General features: G+C 43.5%; 1 protein-coding gene across 2 annotated transcripts; it reads left to right on the top strand.

Moving 5' to 3' along the window:
• The first annotated feature begins 1171 nt into the window (after positions 1-1171).
• On the top strand, positions 1172-19993 carry LOC115198466 (splicing factor 3B subunit 2). Of its 2 annotated transcripts, none has more exons than XM_029760427.1 (22): positions 1172-1333; positions 2661-2707; positions 2809-2892; positions 3145-3372; positions 3570-3632; positions 3887-4010; positions 10161-10282; positions 10569-10677; positions 10948-11048; positions 11335-11532; positions 11786-11905; positions 12202-12282; positions 14209-14436; positions 15454-15603; positions 16813-16902; positions 17117-17224; positions 17376-17483; positions 17690-17832; positions 18032-18133; positions 18257-18356; positions 18653-18844; positions 19455-19993. In XM_029760427.1, exons 1-22 carry the CDS (start codon positions 1204-1206, stop codon positions 19524-19526), a joined length of 2700 nt encoding a protein of 899 aa, XP_029616287.1. In that variant the 5' UTR covers positions 1172-1203; the 3' UTR covers positions 19527-19993. The 2 variants fall into 2 exon arrangements, with proteins under 2 accessions (XP_029616287.1, XP_029616288.1); XM_029760428.1 differs by having other exon boundaries at positions 1204-1333; positions 2809-2868.
• The last annotated feature ends 326 nt before the right edge of the window (positions 19994-20319 follow it).

The following is a 20319-nucleotide window of genomic DNA, read 5'->3' as shown; positions in this document are numbered from 1 at the left end:
GCATTATTGGGGATGGCATCGAAGCTGTTCTCTGCCCACCTGGTTAGACTGGAAGTTGAGGCGGGGTGGAAGTTGAGACCTCCTGCTCTTCTCTTGTTGACGGCATGCCACCTTCCAGGCCACCTCAATGTGGGGGCAGACCTCATATCCTGTGGAAGCCCTCTAGATGACGAGTGGCGCCTACACCCTGAAATTGTCCTCCAGCTATGGGAACTTTTCGCACATTGCCCCTTCTGGGCCTCTCTTTGGGCCCAGGATAAACCGCCACTGGGATTGGATGCGTTTGCTCACCACTCATGACCGAGGGTTCTCCTGTACGCTTTCCCCCAATAATGGGGGGGCCTTGCGGTCGGAGGCCGAGCAGTTGCCATACCAGGCATTGATGCAACACGTCGGATGCTGTCGATGGCCTCACACTCCAGTAGAGTAGGTGGTGGTGTATGCACCTTAAAATTGGATGCGATCCGTCAACAATTCTAAAGAAGCCAAATTGAGCTCAGTACCGCATCGCCTTGCGCCTCCATATAGCTCCGCATTGACATGATTGGTTGACGGTAGGTGAGGGCGGGAGGTCCTGTATAAACACAAACTGACTTCTTTAACAACTTGCTTCACAACAGCTCTGCGCTGCTCAGCGAAGCACAAGAAGTATGAATTCCCTGACATCTGCAGAGGCAGTATCACCATAACACTTACAAAAAAAAGATTGCGGTTTTGAAACTGCAGTAAAACTCCAGTAACTGCAGTCGACTGTGGTATTTTGGACGCAGTAATTGCAGTTATACTCCACTGACTGAAATCTTTTTTCGTAAGGGAAATGCTGCAAGGCCCATGCAGGTGACAGATTGATCATACAGCGCCTTGTATGGAGCTCAATTTGGCCTCTGGAGGCTCCACAATTGTGTCACACCATACATACAGCGCCTCTGACCACATTTCTCGGATCAAGCATAAATTGCCTCTTACTTCACATTGGCATGTCAATTTGGCAATGAATCAGGATCGTGTTTTTCTTATTTAAATACTGCGACCTAGTGGTTGTAATTTGGAAACCCATGGATAACATTATTCCTCCTACCACAAACTACATTACCCAGATGTCTCCAACTGCTTTTTCCGGTTTCCCCATAGTTCTTTGCGAGATTTGTCAGGTTTTCGTGTCTGTTGTTTCTGTAGAGTCCCATTGCTCAGTAGAATTTCAACATGGCTTCCGACGGACCGCCGGGGACTGAACCCATGCCTTCCGACTTGGGGAGCTCTGTAGCGGCCCTGAATACATGGAGCAATCCGGAGCTTCAAGCCAAGCTAGGCGAGCTAGGCGCACCCAACATGGGTATGATTAGAAGCCGATGAGCAGCAAGATTTGAATTGAATGAATTGTGTGTAGCAGTAGCTAGCCGCTAACATGCTATCCATACATATGTACTTCCGCGGCAAAGTTAGCTAGCAGGCCCTCATGGAAGTAATGGAGAGTGCAAACTAACGTTATCATAACTCGCTCGCTATCTACACAAACAATACATATTAGCTACAAGTTCATGTTCAACACCTCTACGCATAGTATTTTGCTTAACGTTAGTGAGTCATCATGGTTGATAGCTAACAGCTAATCTTAACTTGCTGTTTTGGTTGGGTGTTTGATAAAAGGCGCTGCATGGTCAATCTGTTTGCATTGGCTGTACAGCATTTAAAGCCAATTCATGCTTGATCCGAAAATATGGTCGGAGGCGCCGTAAGGATAGTGTGATGCAATAGCGAAGCCTCCAGAGGCATGCAGAGCCCAAAATGAGCTCAGTATTGCATTGCCATGCCCCTCTCAAAATGTGTAACAATGTGGAGGGCTCAATATAGGTCCGGCATTGACATGATTGGTTGAGGGTAGGTGAGGGCGGGAGGTCCTGCATAAACACAAACTAACTTCCTTTTTAACTTTCTTCACAACAGCTCTGCACTGCTCAGCGAAGTACCAAGAAGTATGAATTCCCTGACTTCTGTAAAGGCTGTATCACTGTAAATGCTGCACTGCCAATGCAAATATCGGATTGACCATGCAGCAGCACAGAGCTGTTGTGAAGGAAGTTGTCAATGTTTGTGTTTATACAATACCTACCATCAACCAATCAGGTAAATTCAGAGTTATATTGAGCCCGCCGCATTTTTACAAAATTTGAGGCGAACAGTGGTTCCATGCTCAATTTGGCTTCCTGAGGCTCCGCATTTGCGTCTCATCATCCATTCGGCACCTCCGACCACAGCCGCGGGAAGTAGGGCTGCTAAGGTACAGCACCCCCTGAAAAAACTGAAATAAAAAATAAATCAAACGGGTAGAAATATATTCTTCCACAAAAGTATTGCTAGGCCTTTGATAGTCCTATATTATAGGACCGATATAGCCATCTGCAGCACGGGCGGAAACGTCCTCCCCCCAAGAAAAAAAATTGCAGCACCCCCAAACCTTCCGAACACATTTTTGGATCAAGGATAAATGGTCTAATAGCAAGTCATGCATGTTCCGATGCTTTCCACGAAGTGGCTGATTTAACTACATAGCAATATAAATTAACCTTTCATTCCATCCATTTGTAATGAAATCATCATTGTTGTTGTCCCAGCTGTATTGTTCATTGTTGGTTTACAGTTGTCTTTTCCTCCTTCCTTAGGCCCCAGAGAGGAGATGCTGGACAGGCTCAAGGGATACATGATGCAGGTCAGTGTGTGCTAGTGAGGGGGAGAGTGGAAGAGTGTATTGCATCTTATGCGTTTATCTGATCCATTTGTCTTTGTGTGCATCTGCGTTTTTCCACTCAGACTGGAGTGATGCTCAGCAAGCCCAACCAAGGGGGTGATGACAAACCTATGACCACGCAGGTCAGCACCAACCGACCCTATAAGGTTTTTAGACAGTCCAATCTAATTCCTCTCATTCTTACATTTCATCACTGTGATTATTTAGCCATAGACTCTGCAGCATGTCATCAATCTGTCATGAACAGGACCAGGAGTTTTACCTTTACCATGTGACCTGACCAGTAAAAACAAAGGGGAGTTGGTTAAGTCACATGGTGCCGGAAGAACTACTTACCCAAATCAAAAACAACCTTACCAACAACCACCCTTCCCTCCTCCTCTACCTTTGTCCCCCAGATGCCAGGCATCCCCCCCATGCCCCCGATGCCCATGCCGCCCATGCCACCTGGTATGGGTATGCTCCAGGCGATGAGCATGATGGCGGGTGGACCCCCTCCACCAGGGATGCATATGGGAATGGAGCCTCCAGGCATGCCCCCTGGCCTCTCCCAGGAGGACCAGCTGAAGATGGTGCAGCAGAGGGCTGCCATGATGATGCAGCATGAGGAGAGGGCCAAGCAGCAGGTAAGACCAAACCACCAGAGAGGGTTTTATCTAGGCCCCTGAGTTTTACCTGACTAGGAAATACACTAGGCCCTAGTTGTAAGGTAGTCTGTATTATCTTGCGATGGGAAGGAAGCAGTGGCTCTGGAGGGGTTCTGGTATGATGTTCAGTTGGTGATGAATAGTTTCAAAAGTTGACATTTTGTGTGTGTGTTCAGGGGGATTCCCGTGCTATGGAAGAGCACATGAAGGAGCAGGAGCTTCTGGAGCAGCAGAAGAGGGTGAGGACTGGAGGCTTTCTCCCATCTAAATGATTTTGTTGTAATTTATTAATAGTTTTGTGTCACAACCAATCATATAGTAATGTTACAGTCCCTTTACTTGCTTGAAATATATCACATCTTCTAATTCTTGCTCTTCCCTACCTCTCTTCCCTTCATCCATATCTCCCTTCTCTCTTCTTTCCTTTCTTCCCTCCTCTCTTCCTTCCCTGTTCTCTTACTTCCCTCCTCCTCATATCTCATCTCTCTGTCAGGCGGCAGTGATGATGGAGCATGAGAGGCAGCAAGAGCTCGCTAAGATGCAGCATGGAGGACCAGGGCCCAGGATGTCTGACCCGGGTCCACGACCCCCTGGCATGATGCCCCCAATGATGAGAGGTCAGTAGTGCACACCGCTAGAGAACGACTGGTAATTGGTCGGGCCGATATTAGCCCTTAGTTATCGGCAATCGGCCCTTGAGTTTCGGCACAGCCGATTTTCCCCTTTATAGCACGTTAACACACTTGCCTCTCGTGTGAAACTCCTGCAATCCGGCGCCACTGCTAACTAGTTAGCCTGTCCTTGAGGAACCTCTGGGCTGCTTGCTAGCTACCCACTCTAGTCCTTTCATGCTGCATATACATTTTGCACACTTTAATGATGCCACACGGAATGTAGACGTTTTTAAGGTGATAATTGATTAACTGTTAGGCAAGACAATGTCCATACAAGCTGCAGCACTTACAAAGCAACCAGGGGTTCCGTTTCCGGTAGAATACATTTTTTTGATTGCGATATAATGCTTGTTATTCATTGATGGTGTGCTCCAACTTCAAAGTCAAATATACTTCATAGGTTAATAAATCCTCAAGCTGCTTGGAAATTAAGCGTTTCCATTTTTGCCCACGCAAAAGACGCAAGTTCCTTCAGATAAGTGTACCCCGATTGGGCAAAATTGGCGACGATTGTGTTGATTTTCTCTGTGTTCAGTGTGCCCACCGAGGGGATTCTTTCTCCAAAACAGTAAAGACTGCCTCAAGATCTCGCTTTTTCGAGGAGAAAGTAACGAGGCTGATGCAAATCGCAAGCTGCTCCAAGGAGTTGTACAGTTTTGACTTTCCAACAGCAGCGACTCACTTTGAGCATGTCAAGGTCCAACGCAAACACAGGTAAATTAGAGGCAAATTGTGTTCGTCAGGCCCAGTCATAACAGTTCTGCTGTCGCCCTAGGCAGGATCAACATATCCCGCCCTGGTGTCATGTATAGTATACAGATTTGGAATGGATTGAGAGAGGAGAGTAATTATGTGTAGGCTTATCATATGAAATTGGTGCATTTCATTTGAGCTTATTCAGTAGCTCTTGGAAACGAAACATCGTTGCCAACTATTCACATCGGAGAGTTGCAATCATTAGTCAGCCGACGGCATATAGTAGGAAACAGAGTTGTTTATTAATAAGCCACGTATATCACACGTGACGAGTCACGACCCCACGATAGTTGAAATTATAACGTACCGTTTATTTACATCCAGTAGAAGTGTAAAAAGATATATTATTTGAGCTATGCTTTCATAAATGCATGGCATGGGCCTCGTTTTAAAGGACCATAAGCTTTCTCTTCATGAGCCAGCCTTAACGAATGTTGTTTATTTACACATCGGATTTGATTGTCCAATATCAGTTGGTTAATTTCTTTATTTTATGGCCTAGAGTGGCCTCTTTCCACTGCTTTGTTGCTGATTAGCATCGGGAGTGGGGCAGGCTAGCCCTGGTGTTCATACACTGCCATGTTTTGTTATTTATTAGGCCTAATTAAAATGTTCAGGCCTAGATTGTATTTTAAAACAGCTGTGTTTTGTTATTTATTCATAAAAAAATATTCATACAAATAGTCTATAGGACAGGTCGTTCGCAAGTTATGTTAAACACATTATATTTTGAAGTTTTATTACTGTGTAGGCGGCTTGTTCTTCTAGGCGTAATGTTTTTTAAAATGTACATATATATTAATTTATGATTTATAGCAGGGAGGAAGACGCAATGGGCAATGTTTTGCTTTTCAATAAAACCTGTCATGTTGGTATAAGAACATCGTTCTACTTTGTTTTATTACCTTTACAGGCACATTTCTATTCTGTTAAGATGAATTACAATCATCTAAATATGATTTTGATCACTGTGGGTGGACACCCTAATGCGTTAGTGTTCAGGTAAATTATAATCACACTGTCCGGCGGCAAATTTTTACGAAAACCCTGAAAGCAACATACCAGTAGCTAGCTAGGTAAACAACATTCAGCATAGAGCTAACTTTTGCTAGCTAATCAAATCAAATTTTGTTAGTCGCATGCACCGAATACAACAGGTGAAACCTTAGTGAAATGCTTACTTACAAGCCCCTAACCAACAGTGCAGTTTCAACAAAAAAATATGGCTAAGAATAAGAGATAAAAGTAACAAGTAATTAAAGAGCAGCAGTAAAAAATAACAACATATACAGGGGGGTGCCGGTACAAAGTCAATGTGCGGGGGCACCGGTCAGTTGAGGTAGTATGTACATGTTGGTAGAGTTATTAAAGTGACCAAATAGTTTGGGTAGCCATTTGACTAGATGTTCGGGAGTCTTATGGCTTGGGGGTAGAAGCTGTTTAGAAGCCTCTTGGGCCTAGACTTGGTGCTCCGGTACCGCTTGCCGTGCGTTAGCAGAGAGACAGTCTATGACTTGGGTGGCTGGAGTCTTTGACCATTTTTAGGGACTTCTTCTGACACCGCCTGGTATAGAGGTCCTGGATGGCAGGAAGCTTGGCCCCAGTGATGTACTGGGCCATTCACACTACCCTCTGTAGGGCCTTGTCGTCGGAGGCCGAGCAGTTGCCATTCCAGGCAGGGATGCAACCAGTCAGGATGCTCTCGATGGTGTAGCTGTAGAACCTTTTGAGGATCTGAGGACCCATGCCAAATCTTTTCAGTCTCCTGAGGAGGAATAGGTTTTGTCGTGCCCGCTTCACGACTGTCTTGGTGTGCTTGGACCATGTTAGTTTGTTGATGATGAGAACACCAAGGAACTTGAAGCTCTCCACTGCAGCCCCATCGATGAGAATGGGATGCTAGAGAACTTCATTTCACTACACTAACTTTATTTGTGATTGCTAATATGCAACCCTGACGCAAAGTATGCTAACTTTAAAGCTGTGTTTGTGCTGAGCGATTAACCAAAATGTAAGTTATTTTTCAGTTTTAAAAAAAACGAATTTCGTCGTCGGTTCAATTATTTGAATTCCATTTAGTTCGTTTTTTTCTTCTGTGAGCTCAATGCGCGCATTGCACAGTTTCTCTAGAGATAAATCATGTCCAGCCTGAACTGTGTGATGTAGTTTCCAATAGGCCAATATTCTACATAGTCTAGCGCATAAAACGTGGTAATTAACTACAATGATCATAAACCATTGCACATCTCTACTGAACAAAAAGATAAACGCATCATTCAACAATTTCAGTGAATTTACAGTTACAGTTCATATGAGGAAATCAGTCAATTGAAATAAATAAATGAGGCCCTAATCTATGGATTTCACCTGACTGGGAATACAGACGTGTATCACAGTGGGCCTCAGGATCTCATCACGATATTTTTGTGCATTCAAATTGCCATCAATAAAATGCAATTGTCTTCGTTGTCCATAGCTTATTCCTGCCCATACCATAACCCCACCACCACCATAGGGCACTCTGTTCACCACATTAACATAAGAAAACCGCTCGCACACAGGACGCCATACAAGTGGTCTGCGGTTGTGAGGCCAGTTGCACGTACTGCGAAATTCTCTAAAACATCGTTGGTGGCGGCTTATTGTAGAGAAATTAACATTCAATTCTTTGGCAACAGCTCTGGTGGACATTCCTGCAGTCAGCATGCCAATTGTACGCTCCCTCAACTTGAGACATCTGTGGCATTGTGTTTGTGTAACAAAACTGCACATTTTAGAGTGGCATTTAATGTCCCCAGCACAAGCTTATCATGCTGTTTAGTCATCTTCTTGATATACCACACCTGTCAGGTGGATGAATTATCTTGCCAAAGAAGAAATGCTCACTGACAGGGATGTAAAATTTCTGTTATCTTTTATTTCAGCTCATGAAACATGGGACCAACACTTTAAATGTTGTGTTTATTTTTGTTCAGTGTACTTGACCGGTCTGTTTATTTTTCACGCCTGCTACAGAAGAGACAAGAATGCATGATCGTGAAGGGATATAGAGAGCAGCTGTTGCTTTGCGAGGTATCTCTAACTGAAAATACATGATCAAACTTATTGGTAGTTGGTATTCAGCAGTCATAAAAGTATGCCTTATTTACTTTGAAGAACTACAAAATAGTGATTTTGTCAGACGCATAGGCAACAGCTGATGATGACTTCGAATGAGATAATAGTAATCAATACAACAAATGTAATATACACAACTGAAGTATTTTATTAAAGTACATTTAATAAATTATTCAGTGGTGTTACAGTATTCAACCCAAATAATCTAAACCGAGATTATTTCTAGTAATTCAACCGAAACTGAACCGACCTCAAAAGGCACAAATTGTTCAGCACTACCAAAAATGTTGTTACTTCACTGAGTTAGCTAAATGACTTGTCTTTCCCTTGCTGAGCCGACCTGCCCGAGCCGAACTGCCTGACTTACATGCAGAGTATGTGAGCGGAGTTGAGCATCGAAAATCCCGTTCTTCGCTCACGGAGCGGTGCTTGCGCACCACTCTGGCGCTCCACATCCTTTCCAAGGAGCCAGACAAATAGTCTAAGAAGGAAAATGTATTATTTAGGCGCTATTATTAGCCTATTTCAAGGCTATGGCCTAGAAATTAATAAATTGTGAAGCATTTACGAGTGCAACACACTAGGCTGGCAGGAACATTACGCGTTCAGCATTTAAACATTTAATTGTATTAAATCACCATAGTCTATAAATTGCGCATGTAGGCCGTGACTTAAAACTAAATAAAAATGAAATTAAAAAATGCCTTATTAGGCTCCTCATCTTAGTAATTAACCTTGATTTTGCATCTGTCTGCTTTTTCAGTTTATTTATGAAAATATTTAGTGAACTCCATGACAGTGCCTTTTGAAATCACTTTTATAAACACAAGTTTGGCTAGAGTCTGTGGCTTCAGGCTCATGTGATGGTGCCTGGAGAGTAGGCCAGTAGCGGAGAATACCCTCTCCGCGATTGCAGAGCCAAGGGATGCTAAACACCCTTCCGCCCACTCTTGCCAGGCTGGGCAGGGATGATGAGTTTTTCTTTATGTAGGCGTAAAGGTTTTTTAGGAAAGATAACCCTATCGAAACAGAAATCCACTTGAAAGAGGTAATATGTTAGGCCTATTTCGCCAAAATCATTGATAGCCTATTGTATAGATAATAGAACAAAAATGAAGCACACTTTTTAAGAGCTCAGATTTTTTGTTTATGAATAATTAGCTACATTGATACACGTAGCTAGCTACCCACCTCGTTCCTTTCTGTTAGCATGTGCATGTAATACAGCATCATGCTTTCGGGATACGTGTCTTTTCAGATTCCACAATGATTCTTTAGCGGACACTACATCACCGCACTCCCTCTCTTGCTCTTGGTCCTCCTCTTGTAATCACCTTGATTTTGCACCTGTGTTTTTTCAGTTTCTTTATGAAAATCTTTAGCAAACTCCATGACCGTAGCTAAAGCAAGGGGCTATAGCAGCACACAAGTAGACTACAAATGCATGTGCTGATCTCGTGAAATAAGTGGTACTGGAGCGAAATTGGAGCAGTTGCTCCAGCCTTTGGGGAAACTCGCTCTGCGCTCCAGTCAAATTAGGCAAGCTCCTCTCTAGGCTCCACTCACATGCTCTGGTTACATGACACAGGAGTGGTGTCATGTCTCTTAAAGAGACAACCCATTTTAAAAAAAGAAGACAATGGGCTACTTCTATAAAAATTGGATTGATTAGTAGGCCTAACGTGGTCTCAAATGAAAGGGCAACAGATTGTCTTCTGTTGCCCCGTAGACTACTGAAAAAGGCCAAAAGGAGTCAATAAATCAATGCATGAAGACAGTCCTCTTAAATATGAATTCAGCTGTATTGTGAGTAGGCCTATGCAATCTTGCTTCACCCAGTTTATCAAGAAATGTACTATTGTGTAAATAGTTGTATTGTTAAAAACAAAATCAAATTGATTGTATGGTTGTATAACTGATTTGTTGAAGCCATATATGGCTGTATATGGGAACATTTGTTATTAAAATGTTCAAATTGAATTATATGTATTATCGCCATAAAATATTGGCAATTTTTTACAATTTTTCTCAATATCGGCCCTTCAAAACCCATATCGGTCGTTGTCTACAGAAAATTATAACAATCGTTTCTTAATGGACATGTCCAGATAGTCCCTCCCTGTTTCTGTCCATTTTCTTCTGTTTCGTGCTTACATAACACCACCGCGGTACATCGACATGGTTGGTGTAAATGAAAATGTGGGTCTTGTTGTGTTGTAGGTATGAACCCACCCCCTCCTGGTATAAATCCTGGTGGAATGAACCCACCTCCTCCTGGAATGTCCATGATGCATACCCAGAGACAGAGAGTTCCCCCACCCCCAGGAGAGGACGCCAGAGAGGTACGACTCAACGTCAAACTAATAGACATTTTCCTTGTAAATATTGTTTGTCGTAGTCTACTTTGTGCTCTTAAACATAAGGGACAAAATACTTAACACCCATGTAAATTGAACTGGATGCTTGCAACTTACGTTTTCATTTAGTGAGTTATCTCAGGTAAGAATTCAGCCGCTATAGAAGTCTGCTCAGTGTAAGATTTAGAAGAAATTGATTTGTGATATGTTTAGTATCAGGAGACACCTGACGTAAGAAAATCTAGTGTGTGTGTGTGCGTGTGTTTAACAGGTGTGGCAGGGAGAGGAGGTGGGCATTGGCCCTAAGATCCCTCAGGCCCTGGAGAAGATCCTCCAACTAAAGGAGATCAGACAGGAGCAGCTAAGCACCGCTCCCACAGGTCAGAACAGTGGAGTTGGATTATGCATAAATCCTTATCAAATGACAAAATCATGACTTAAACAAATAAATTAAGCTAACTTTATTTATAAAATATATTTATTGAATATTTCTTCATATCTTTCAGTAAGTTAACATCAACCAAACCTCTAACTCTCATGGTATCTTTCTATTCTAAGTACTGCTGTCCTAGTTCTTGTTATCTAGGTTCAGAGCCTTGTAGGACTTGAACTGGTCAGTGAATGTCCTGTTGTTTTCTATCCTTTTCCAGAAGAAGAGGAGGAGGAGAGCCAGGAGATGGAGATGAACAACTCCTCCGCCCCCGTCCTGTCTGAGACGGAAGAGGATGACAGTTCTCTCTCCAAGAAAGATGTGAGCATTGTTCTCATTCACAACTTCTCTCCTGCTGTCTGTGGGTGAATCTCAATTGTCTTTTCTTGATTCCTCGCGTCCTCTCTCCTTGCCTTCTTTTCAAAAGGCAACAGAGGGGAAGAACCTTAGAGCTTCTCCAATGCGAATTCAGAAGGCTGCGACTCAGCAGGGAATTGAACTCACAACCTTAGAATTGAAGGGCGGACACTAACCACAAGGCCACTGAGTTGGTGTGCGGATTAAGAAATGGTGCTATTTCCTGACATTTTCTCTCTTCCCTTCTCAGAAAAACCGCAAGCGCAGGAACCGCAAGAAGAAGAACAAGAAGAGGCGTGTGCAGGAAAAGAGGGAGCAGGCGGTGGAGAAGAAAGAGGATGGCGGGAAGGAGAAAGAGCATGAGGTGGAGATCGAGTACGTCACTGAGGAACCGGAGATCTACGATCCTAACTTCATCTTCTTCAAGAGGATCTTTGAGGCCTTCAAGGTGAGAGCCTGCTCCGTTTTGATTATTTGTTTATTAATAACGAATTAACAAATGATCCGTCAAAACATCCTACAGATTTGTCCACAATCTTCTTGACCTTATTATTTACCGTTTTCATGACCTCTTATGAAATACAATATATTGTTGTTCAATTTGGTTAGGGTTTTCTGTTTGAGTGTTTAGTAAATTTCTTCACTTAACTGGCTTTGTCTCCATCCCTCTCACTGTTTTTTTTTTTTTTTTCATCCCTCAGCTGACTGACGATGTGAAGAAAGAGAAAGAGAAGGAGCCGGAGAAAGAGAAGGAGGCTCCTACCATGTTGAAGAAGAAGGGGTTTGAGGAGGAGGCAAAAGACAGCGATGACAGTGATGATGTTAGTATTCATCTATCCTATGTTTTCCTCATTCCTTGGCTTGGATGAACAAGACAAATTCTCGAGCAGGACTGTTTATACTCGGTGTCTCAATTATCTAGCCTACTGCCCTAAGTAGTGTGCACTTGTTCTCTCCCTTTCAGAGAGAAAGTTAGAGGATTGGGACATGGGGATAGTGTCTTCCTGTTCATGTTGTCAATTACTCCTTTGGAACTGTTGACCATGGAAGTCGTCCTCCTTACTCCCCTTTCTCCATCTCTCCATCTCTCTCCATCTCTCTCTCTCTGTGTGTACAGGAGATCAGACCAGATGTTCCCAAGCTATCTAAGAAGAAGCTGAGAAGGATGAATAGACTGACTGTGGCTGAACTCAAACAGGTAAACCACTTTCTTATAACATAGTGGTTATAAGATCTAGCTGGTGTCATTAATGCTGTGTATCATTAATGTTATAAGTACTGACTATACACACACACACACAGTACCAGTCAAAAGTTTGAACACATCTACTCATTCAAGGGTTTTTCTTTATTTTTTACAGTTTTCTACATTGTAGAATAATAGTGAAGATATCAAAAACTATTAAATAACACATGGAATCATGTAGTAACCAAAAAAGTGTTAAACAAATCAAAATATATTTTATATTTGAGATTCTTCAAAGTAGCCAACCTTTGCCTTGACAGCTTTGCACACTCTTGGCATTCTCTCAACCAGCTTCATGATGTAGTCACCTGGAATGCATTTCAATTAGCAGGTGTGCCTTGTTAAAAGTTTATTTGTGGATTTTCTTTCTTTCCTTCCTTCTTAATGCATTTGTGCCAATCAGTTGTTGTGACAAGGTAGGGTTGGTATACAGAAGATGGCCCTATTTGGAAAGACCAAGTCCATATTATGGCAAGAACAGCTCAAATAAGCAAAGAGAAACGACAGTCCATCATTACTTTAAGACATGAAGGTAATTCAATCTGGAACATTTCAAGAACTCCCGGAGTCGCCTCTTCACTGTTGACGTTGAGACTGGTGTACTATTTAATGATGCTGCCAGTTGAGGACTTGTGAGGCGTCTGTTTCTTAAACTGTTTCTTAAACTAGACACGCTAATGTACCTGTCCTGACAGGTGTGGCATATCAGGAAGCTGATTAAACAGCATGATCATTACAAAGGTGCACCTTGTGCTGGGACAATAACAGCACTCTAAAATGTGCATTTTTGTCACACAACACAATGCCACATATATCTCAAGATTTGAGAGAGCGTGCAATTGGCATGCTGACTGCAGGAATGTCCACCAAAGCTGTTGTCAGATAATTTAATGTTCATTTCTCTACCATAAGCCGCCTCCAACATCGTTTTAGATAATTTGGCAGTACGTCCAACGGCCTCAACCGCAGACCATGCGTAACCATGCCAGCCCAGGACCTCCACATCCGGCTTCTTCACCTGCGGGATCGTCTGGCGTGCTGACCACACCAAAAATAAATGTACACATACATGTTATTGATTCGTTTCAACAATAACCGCTCGCACACGTCAATGAGCGTCTGCGTAGCCAGGCGCTAAAATAGTCCTGCCTCTCCCATCTCGTTATTGGTTTTTAGAAGCATATACCCACGTGGGTGATTGAAAGCTGAACTGAGGTCCACACTCCAGTCGGGGGTTATAATGCACCATAAAGTTGGGGCGGCAGGTAGCCTAGTGGTTAGAGCGTTGGACTAGTACCCGAAAGGTTGCAAGATCGAATCCCTGAGCTGACAATGTAAAAATCTGTCGTTCTGCCCCTGAACAAGGCAGTTAACCCACTCTAGCCATCATTGATAATAAGAATTTGTTCTTAACTGACTTGCTTAGTTAAATAAAGGTAAAATAAAAGTTGGTTGCCGACCGCCATATAAAGTCCGAAGAAGACTGAAGGATGAGAGATTACTAGAATCTTACTAGGTTTACCCTTTTCTCTGTGGATTGTCGGAGTAGAGGACCTTGTGCATTTCAGGTAAACTAACAACCCAGTATTTATATCCCAGGACAAATTAGCTACAACTGCATGCTAGCTACTGCAAGCTAGCTAAATGGCCTTGAATGTTTCATGCGTTTCGACCTGTCCCCAAATTAATATAGTTGGTTCAGAGTTAGTTTTGATATTTCAACCTGCGTGTCCTGATCGTGTCTGGTGTGGATGGACAAAATTAACATGCGAGCAATGGCGCATGCGCGTCCCCGGTCTAGTCAGCATGTGACCAACTATATCAACTCTCTTTTTGCTCCCTTCTCTCCTGTCATCCCCCTCCCTCTCTCCTCTCCAGTTGGTGGCGCGTCCTGACGTGGTGGAGATGCACGATGTGACGGCCCAGGAGCCCAAGCTGCTGGTACACCTGAAGGCAACCAGGAACACGGTCCCTGTCCCCCGACACTGGTGCTTCAAGAGGAAGTACCTCCAGGGCAAGAGGGGTATAGAGAAGCCACCCTTTGAGTTGCCAGAGTTCATCAAGAGGACGGGCATCCAGGAGATGAGAGAGGCTCTGCAAGAGAAGGTGGGTGACTAGTTGGGGTTGAATGGGCACAGGGGGCCACAAGCTGGTGGCAATATAAGTGGATCCATTTTGGGATGTACTCATGTTTGAATGCTTTCCTCTTTGAGGTAAACAAGGATCCATCATGACTAGATAGGTGTAAGAATGTGGTTGGGGCATTGCTTTTATCTGTGATTACCTAGTACGGAAGGACCATGTTTTTCGGGGATCATCAACTTGATTTTTCTTGAGCGGATGGTCAGGGGCCCGGAACATAATTACAATTTTGTTGACTGCAAGAAGCACAGATATCAAATTTGACTAAAACATAATAATTTCTAACCTTGCTTGCATTTGTATATGATCACGTAAAAAAAAGTATATTTTTCTGCACATCTAGGCATACCTCTTGAGCTGTCTGTATCCTCCTGACTGGTGGTTATTTATTTTTTAAGAAACAAAATTTGAATCTCTGCTAAAATCGGCGTAAAAGATTGAAAGGAATGTGAGTCTTATTCAGTACGTTTAGTAATTGCTTGCTTTTCTAAAGTCTACCAACCTTGCTAGCAGGCATGCCAGCTAAGATAATTAGACAAGCTAGCTACTCTAACTTGATTGATAGCCTGAAATGGCTTCTTGGTATCTAATTGAGGTTGGGAGATTGGGAACCTGTCTGGGCTAGCTAAAACCTACTTTATAAAATTGCTAGGTGGCTAGTAGTATTACAGAAAAACAACAACAGGACAAATCTGATGGGGCACGTGCCGTGTTTGATCACATACAGTATATCTCTCTATTATACTTTGGAACAGATTTCTAAAATGAAAATCACTTGAAGCTGATTTGCTAGTGTTTTTACAGTCCCCCCAAAAAGTAAAATAAACTCGAGGGGCCAAATAAAATCACCTGCGTGCCAAATTCGACCCACGGGCCTCCAGTTGGGGAACCCTGATCTATTTCTATTGTAGTAGGACACAATCTAATATGCATCTGTTTTATCCTGTGTAAACTCTTTAACGCCATGTTCCCTGTTCACAGGAGGATGCCAAGACCATGAAGACCAAGATGAGGGAGAAGGTTCGTCCCAAGATGGGCAAGATCGACATTGACTACCAGAAGCTCCACGACGCCTTCTTCAAGTGGCAGATGAAGCCCAAACTCTCCATCCATGGAGACCTCTACTACGAGGTAGATATACTACACCAAAAGAATGTGGACACCTGCTTGTCAAACATCTCATTCCAAAATCATGGGCATTAATATGGAGTTGGTCCCCCCCTTTGCTTCTATAACAGCCTCCACTCTTTTGGGATGGCTTTCTACTAGATGTTGGAACATTGCTGCGGGGACTTGCTTCCATTTGGCCACAAGAGCATTAGTGAGGTCGGGTACTGATGTTGGGCAATTAGGCCTGGCTCGCAGTCTGCATACCAATTCATCCCAAAGGTGTTTGTCTTGAATGTCATTGTATGCTGTCACGTTAAGATTTCGCTTCACTGGAACTAAGGAGCCTAGCCCAAACAATGAAAAACAGCCTCAGACCATTATTCCTTCTCCACCAAACTTTACAGTTGGCACTATGCATTGGGGCAGGTAGCATTCGCAAGTTTAAACAAGTTTTATTAGTTTTACATGTATAGACAGGTTGGTTGTTTAGCAGCAAAACCGATGCGTGCGCAACAGTGGGGCAAAACACACAGGGTTGGGTTAGATTGTTGACAACATGTAAACTATATTCTATGTTTATTGAAAACATAAATACATTTGCACAAAGAGCACTTGTTGTCTCAAATACATCGTTACAGTTGTTGGTTAGCTAGCTAGCACATTTTTGCCATATTAGCATTGACATGAAATTAGTCAAAACACCTCAAAACAAGACATGGTATCAAGAACAACATGAAATGAGCTTTTATTTATTTAACCTTTTATTTAACTAGGCAAGTCAGTTATGAACAAATTCTTATTTACATTGACGGCCTAGCTGAAACGAGTCACTTACGATTCCCCTGCGTTTTTTTGGGTGACGTTGTCAACTAACCCGTCTCTTTCGACTATCCGGATATCCCCCCCCAAAAATGTCATGACATTATTTGAATAGTGAATTATTTCAAATTCACTTCCCTAGCATTCACTTCCCTAGCATTCACTTCCCTAGCATTCACTTCCCTAGCACATGAACGTTATGAACTTACTACTCTATTTATCATTATCACATACATTTAGGGGATTTATCGCGATATGGATTTTTGTCCATATGGCCCAGCTCTACTATGTGGTTGATTTTGGGTTTCCTTCAATAGTTCCTTGTTGAATGAAATCCTGGTTGTCAGTGGACTGCTCTGGTAGGTTTCTGGTTCTCACACTGACCTCTCTCTCTCTCTCTCTCTCTCTCAGGGGAAAGAGTTTGAGACGAGGCTGAAGGAGAAGAAACCAGGCGATCTGTCAGATGAACTGCGTATCGCTCTGGGCATGCCGGTTGGACCGGTGAGTAAATATTCATCCTCATCTACTACTTCATGTTATTGTTATCTCGCCACTAACGTTATTGTTGCTGGACAGCTTTATAGTTATCCTTTATTTGATTTGACTAAAATAATTGTATTGATGATGGTCGTCTTTTTGAGAGCAGAATGACACTGATACACAATGGTCTTGTCAATAAAATTGCTTCACTCTCCCCTCCCCCCTCTCTGTGTAGAACTCCCACAAGGTGCCCCCTCCCTGGCTCATCGCCATGCAGAGATACGGCCCCCCTCCCTCCTATCCCAACCTCAAGATCCCTGGACTCAACTCACCCATCCCAGAGGTAAGCCCGACTTTAGCAGAGACACGCTCTTTAACAATTTACCGACTTGTTACAAAAGTATTAACGCTGTATTGAAATGTTGCAGTATCGTGAAGCTCATTACAGACGTTTGACTCCCCCTCTTCCGCTCTCGTTCTCTCCCTCCTCTCAGAGCTGTTCGTTTGGTTACCATGCTGGTGGTTGGGGGAAGCCTCCTGTAGATGAGACCGGCAAGCCTCTGTACGGTGATGTGTTCGGGACCAATGCAGGAGACTTCCAGGTAAGATCCTCCTCATACACTGATGGATACTCTACAATCCTGCCTCATACCCCTAATATCTACCATACACCAAACTTCCCTACACTCACTACCACATATGCCTATATCATACAACCAGTCTGCTTTTAATCTATTGGTGTATTGACTGGTGCCCTAATGTGTGTGTGTGTGTGTGTGTGTGTGTATATGTGTCTCTCTCTGAGTAGGCTAAGGCTGAGGAGGAGGAGGTGGATCGTACGCCATGGGGAGAGCTGGAGCCTTCAGATGAGGAGTCTTCAGAGGAAGAGGAAGAAGATGAGAGCGACGAGGAGAAACCAGACGAAACCGGCTTCTTCACACCGGCCGACAGGTAGACATTCACATGTTGTTTACTGGACGTTTCAAACACAACATGTTGACATTGACTTGAAATGAACCAGTCTCTTTATACTGTTGGATCAATTGGCCTTTGATCGCACGGAATAACATTTGCATTTGGTTGACTTGAGTACCTTGATCAGTGTTCTAACTCCAAACCTGTGTGTGTTTTGTATATGCCTCTCCCCCAGTGGTCTGATCACCCCAGGAGGCTTCTCGTCAGTGCCTGCTGGTATGGAGACTCCAGAGCTCATCGAGCTGAGGAAGAAGAAGATCGAGGAGGCCATGGACGGGTGAGTGTGTGGCCTTACTTAAGCTGTGTGTGTGTATTCTCTATTGTGTGTGTTGTGCTACCTAGGCTGTGAGTGTGTGAGTTTGTATCTTCTAGTGATTTATTTCTACTGAATTATGTGTAGGAATGAGACTCCTCAGCTGTTCACGGTGCTCCCAGAGAGGAGAACGGGCTCTGGAGGGGCAGCCATGATGGCATCCACACACATCTACGACGTATCGGGGGTAAGAACAACGTCTGCTTTCATGCGAGTTTTGATACATACTGTACACGAATGCATTGCGTAGTCAACACATCTACATCCATCCTCAGGATCATACACACACACACACTATGACTGCGCCCGAATCAGCACCCGATCTATAGTGAACTATTTTCGGCCAGGTCTCCAAACCATTTGGACGCAGTCGTACCACACACACACACACACACACACACACTAGGAAATTAGGGTGCCACTACCATTTCAGATTGTCTTTTGTTTGAACCCCCCTCTCGCTCTCTCTCTGTCCCTCTCCAGGCGATGGCTGGTCGTAAGGCGGGTGGAGGCCAGGAGTCCCAGGGGGTGGAGGTAGCCCTGGCCCCAGAGGAGTTGGAGCTGGACCCAATGGCCATGACCCAGAAGTACGAAGAGCACGTCAGGAACCAGGAGGCCCAGGTGGAGAAGGAGGACTTCAGCGACATGGTGGCCGAGCACGCCGCCAAACAGAAGGTGAGAGGAGGGAGCGACTGCAGGCTAGCATACTGGAAATCTTATTCTCGGTTTTTGAAATGTATTAGACCACTAGAGCCTTGCTGAGGTTAAGAGTGTTTGTATTACCAGTTTTCAGTTCAAAAGGAAACAAAAACAAACTCTAGATGGGAAGACTAGAGGGCCATTTTTATGAGTGATTTCAACACCTAAATCCCTATTACAACTTTAGCTCCAGAAATCCAATGTTTTTAAAATCCACTTTCATAATAACTAATATTGCAAGGTCTTGCTTTTTAAAAATGTAATCTCTATGCTTGTGAATATGGCTATCCTCCTGTAATATCAGTGTTTGAAAGGGGCGTGTACACGCACAGCTATCTCCCTCCCTCCTTCCTCTCTCCCTCTTATCAGCCCTGTAGAGATAATGTGTGTGCGTGTGTGTTGGAACCCCTCCTGCCTCATAACGACTGTTCTGTACTCAGTAGCACAGAGACCTATGTCAACATGTTGTGCCGGGATAGGGGGTTAGTAGAGGGGTAGAAGTAGTGTTTTCACTGTTGTATGACAATATTGACAACCTATTTTTTTCTCTCTCGCACTCTCATTTCCCTTTCTCTCTCTCCCACAGCAAAAGAAGAGGAAGGCCCAGCCCCAAGACACACGAAGTGGTGCCAAGAAATACAAAGAGTTCAAGTTTTAGACCAGCAAAATCACACATGGAGGAAATGGTAAGGGAAGAGAGGACAGGCAGAACGAGACTAACGGGGCTCAGATTTTAAACCACGAGGAACCAGACTGTTTCACTACCACAAAACCATAAATTATCACTGTTGTTTTATTTTCCTTTAAATGATGATGTAAATAAGTGTCTGGCAGGGTTGGGGTCAATTCCATTTCAATTCCAGTCAATTCATAAAGTAAACCAAATTTCATTTCCCAATGTTCCTTATTGAGCGTTGAAGATAATTGGAATTATATGTTCAGTGTAATTCCTGAATTGAAATGAAATTGACCCCAAGACTGGTGTCCAGTAGAACCACTGCCAGGTCTCCTCCGTATGCAGCATTTGTATGACCCATCAATTCTATCCTGTGTGACTGTTATTTGTTCATGTACGGTAACTGTGCTTTTCTGTTTTTGTAAATAAACGACTCCATGCCAATCCAATCTATGGATCCATATGGTTAATATTTTCAGGGTTTATTGTTTTTTTTCCTGGCCATGTGACCTGTCACCTGACCAGGAAAACTCCTGTCCCTAGTTAGTGATTGCCAATAACAAGTCGAGACACACGGTGCGGAAAAACTCTGGGCCCTACATTGCTATAGTCCTTACTTTAGTAATCTACAGCTTTAACATTCTGTCAACATGCCTATGGCTATATGAAGTCAAACCTAGCATGAAAAACCATGAGCTGGCCTCATGCTTCGCCGATATACCCCCTGACCAAGTCATAAGGCTCTCTAGAGCCATAGAGCTGACTGACGTACTAA

This window comes from Salmo trutta, chromosome 8 (genome assembly GCF_901001165.1).
Source record: "Salmo trutta chromosome 8, fSalTru1.1, whole genome shotgun sequence".
Taxonomy (NCBI): Eukaryota; Metazoa; Chordata; class Actinopteri; order Salmoniformes; family Salmonidae; genus Salmo; species Salmo trutta.
This window is presented reverse-complemented; position numbering and strand designations above follow the sequence as displayed.

What these genes read in the sequence shown, in the direction of transcription:
- LOC115198466 (XM_029760427.1), top strand. Translation starts at nt 1,204, where the DNA reads ATGGCTTCCGACGGACCGCCGGGGACTGAACCCATGCCTTCCGACTTG. An exon ending in TTCTGGAGCAGCAGAAGAGG is followed by an intron (nt 3,633 to 3,886) that starts GTGAGGACTGGA and finishes TCTCTCTGTCAG; the next exon opens with GCGGCAGTGATGATGGAGCA. An exon ending in CAGGAGAGGACGCCAGAGAG is followed by an intron (nt 10,283 to 10,568) that starts GTACGACTCAAC and finishes TGTGTTTAACAG; the next exon opens with GTGTGGCAGGGAGAGGAGGT.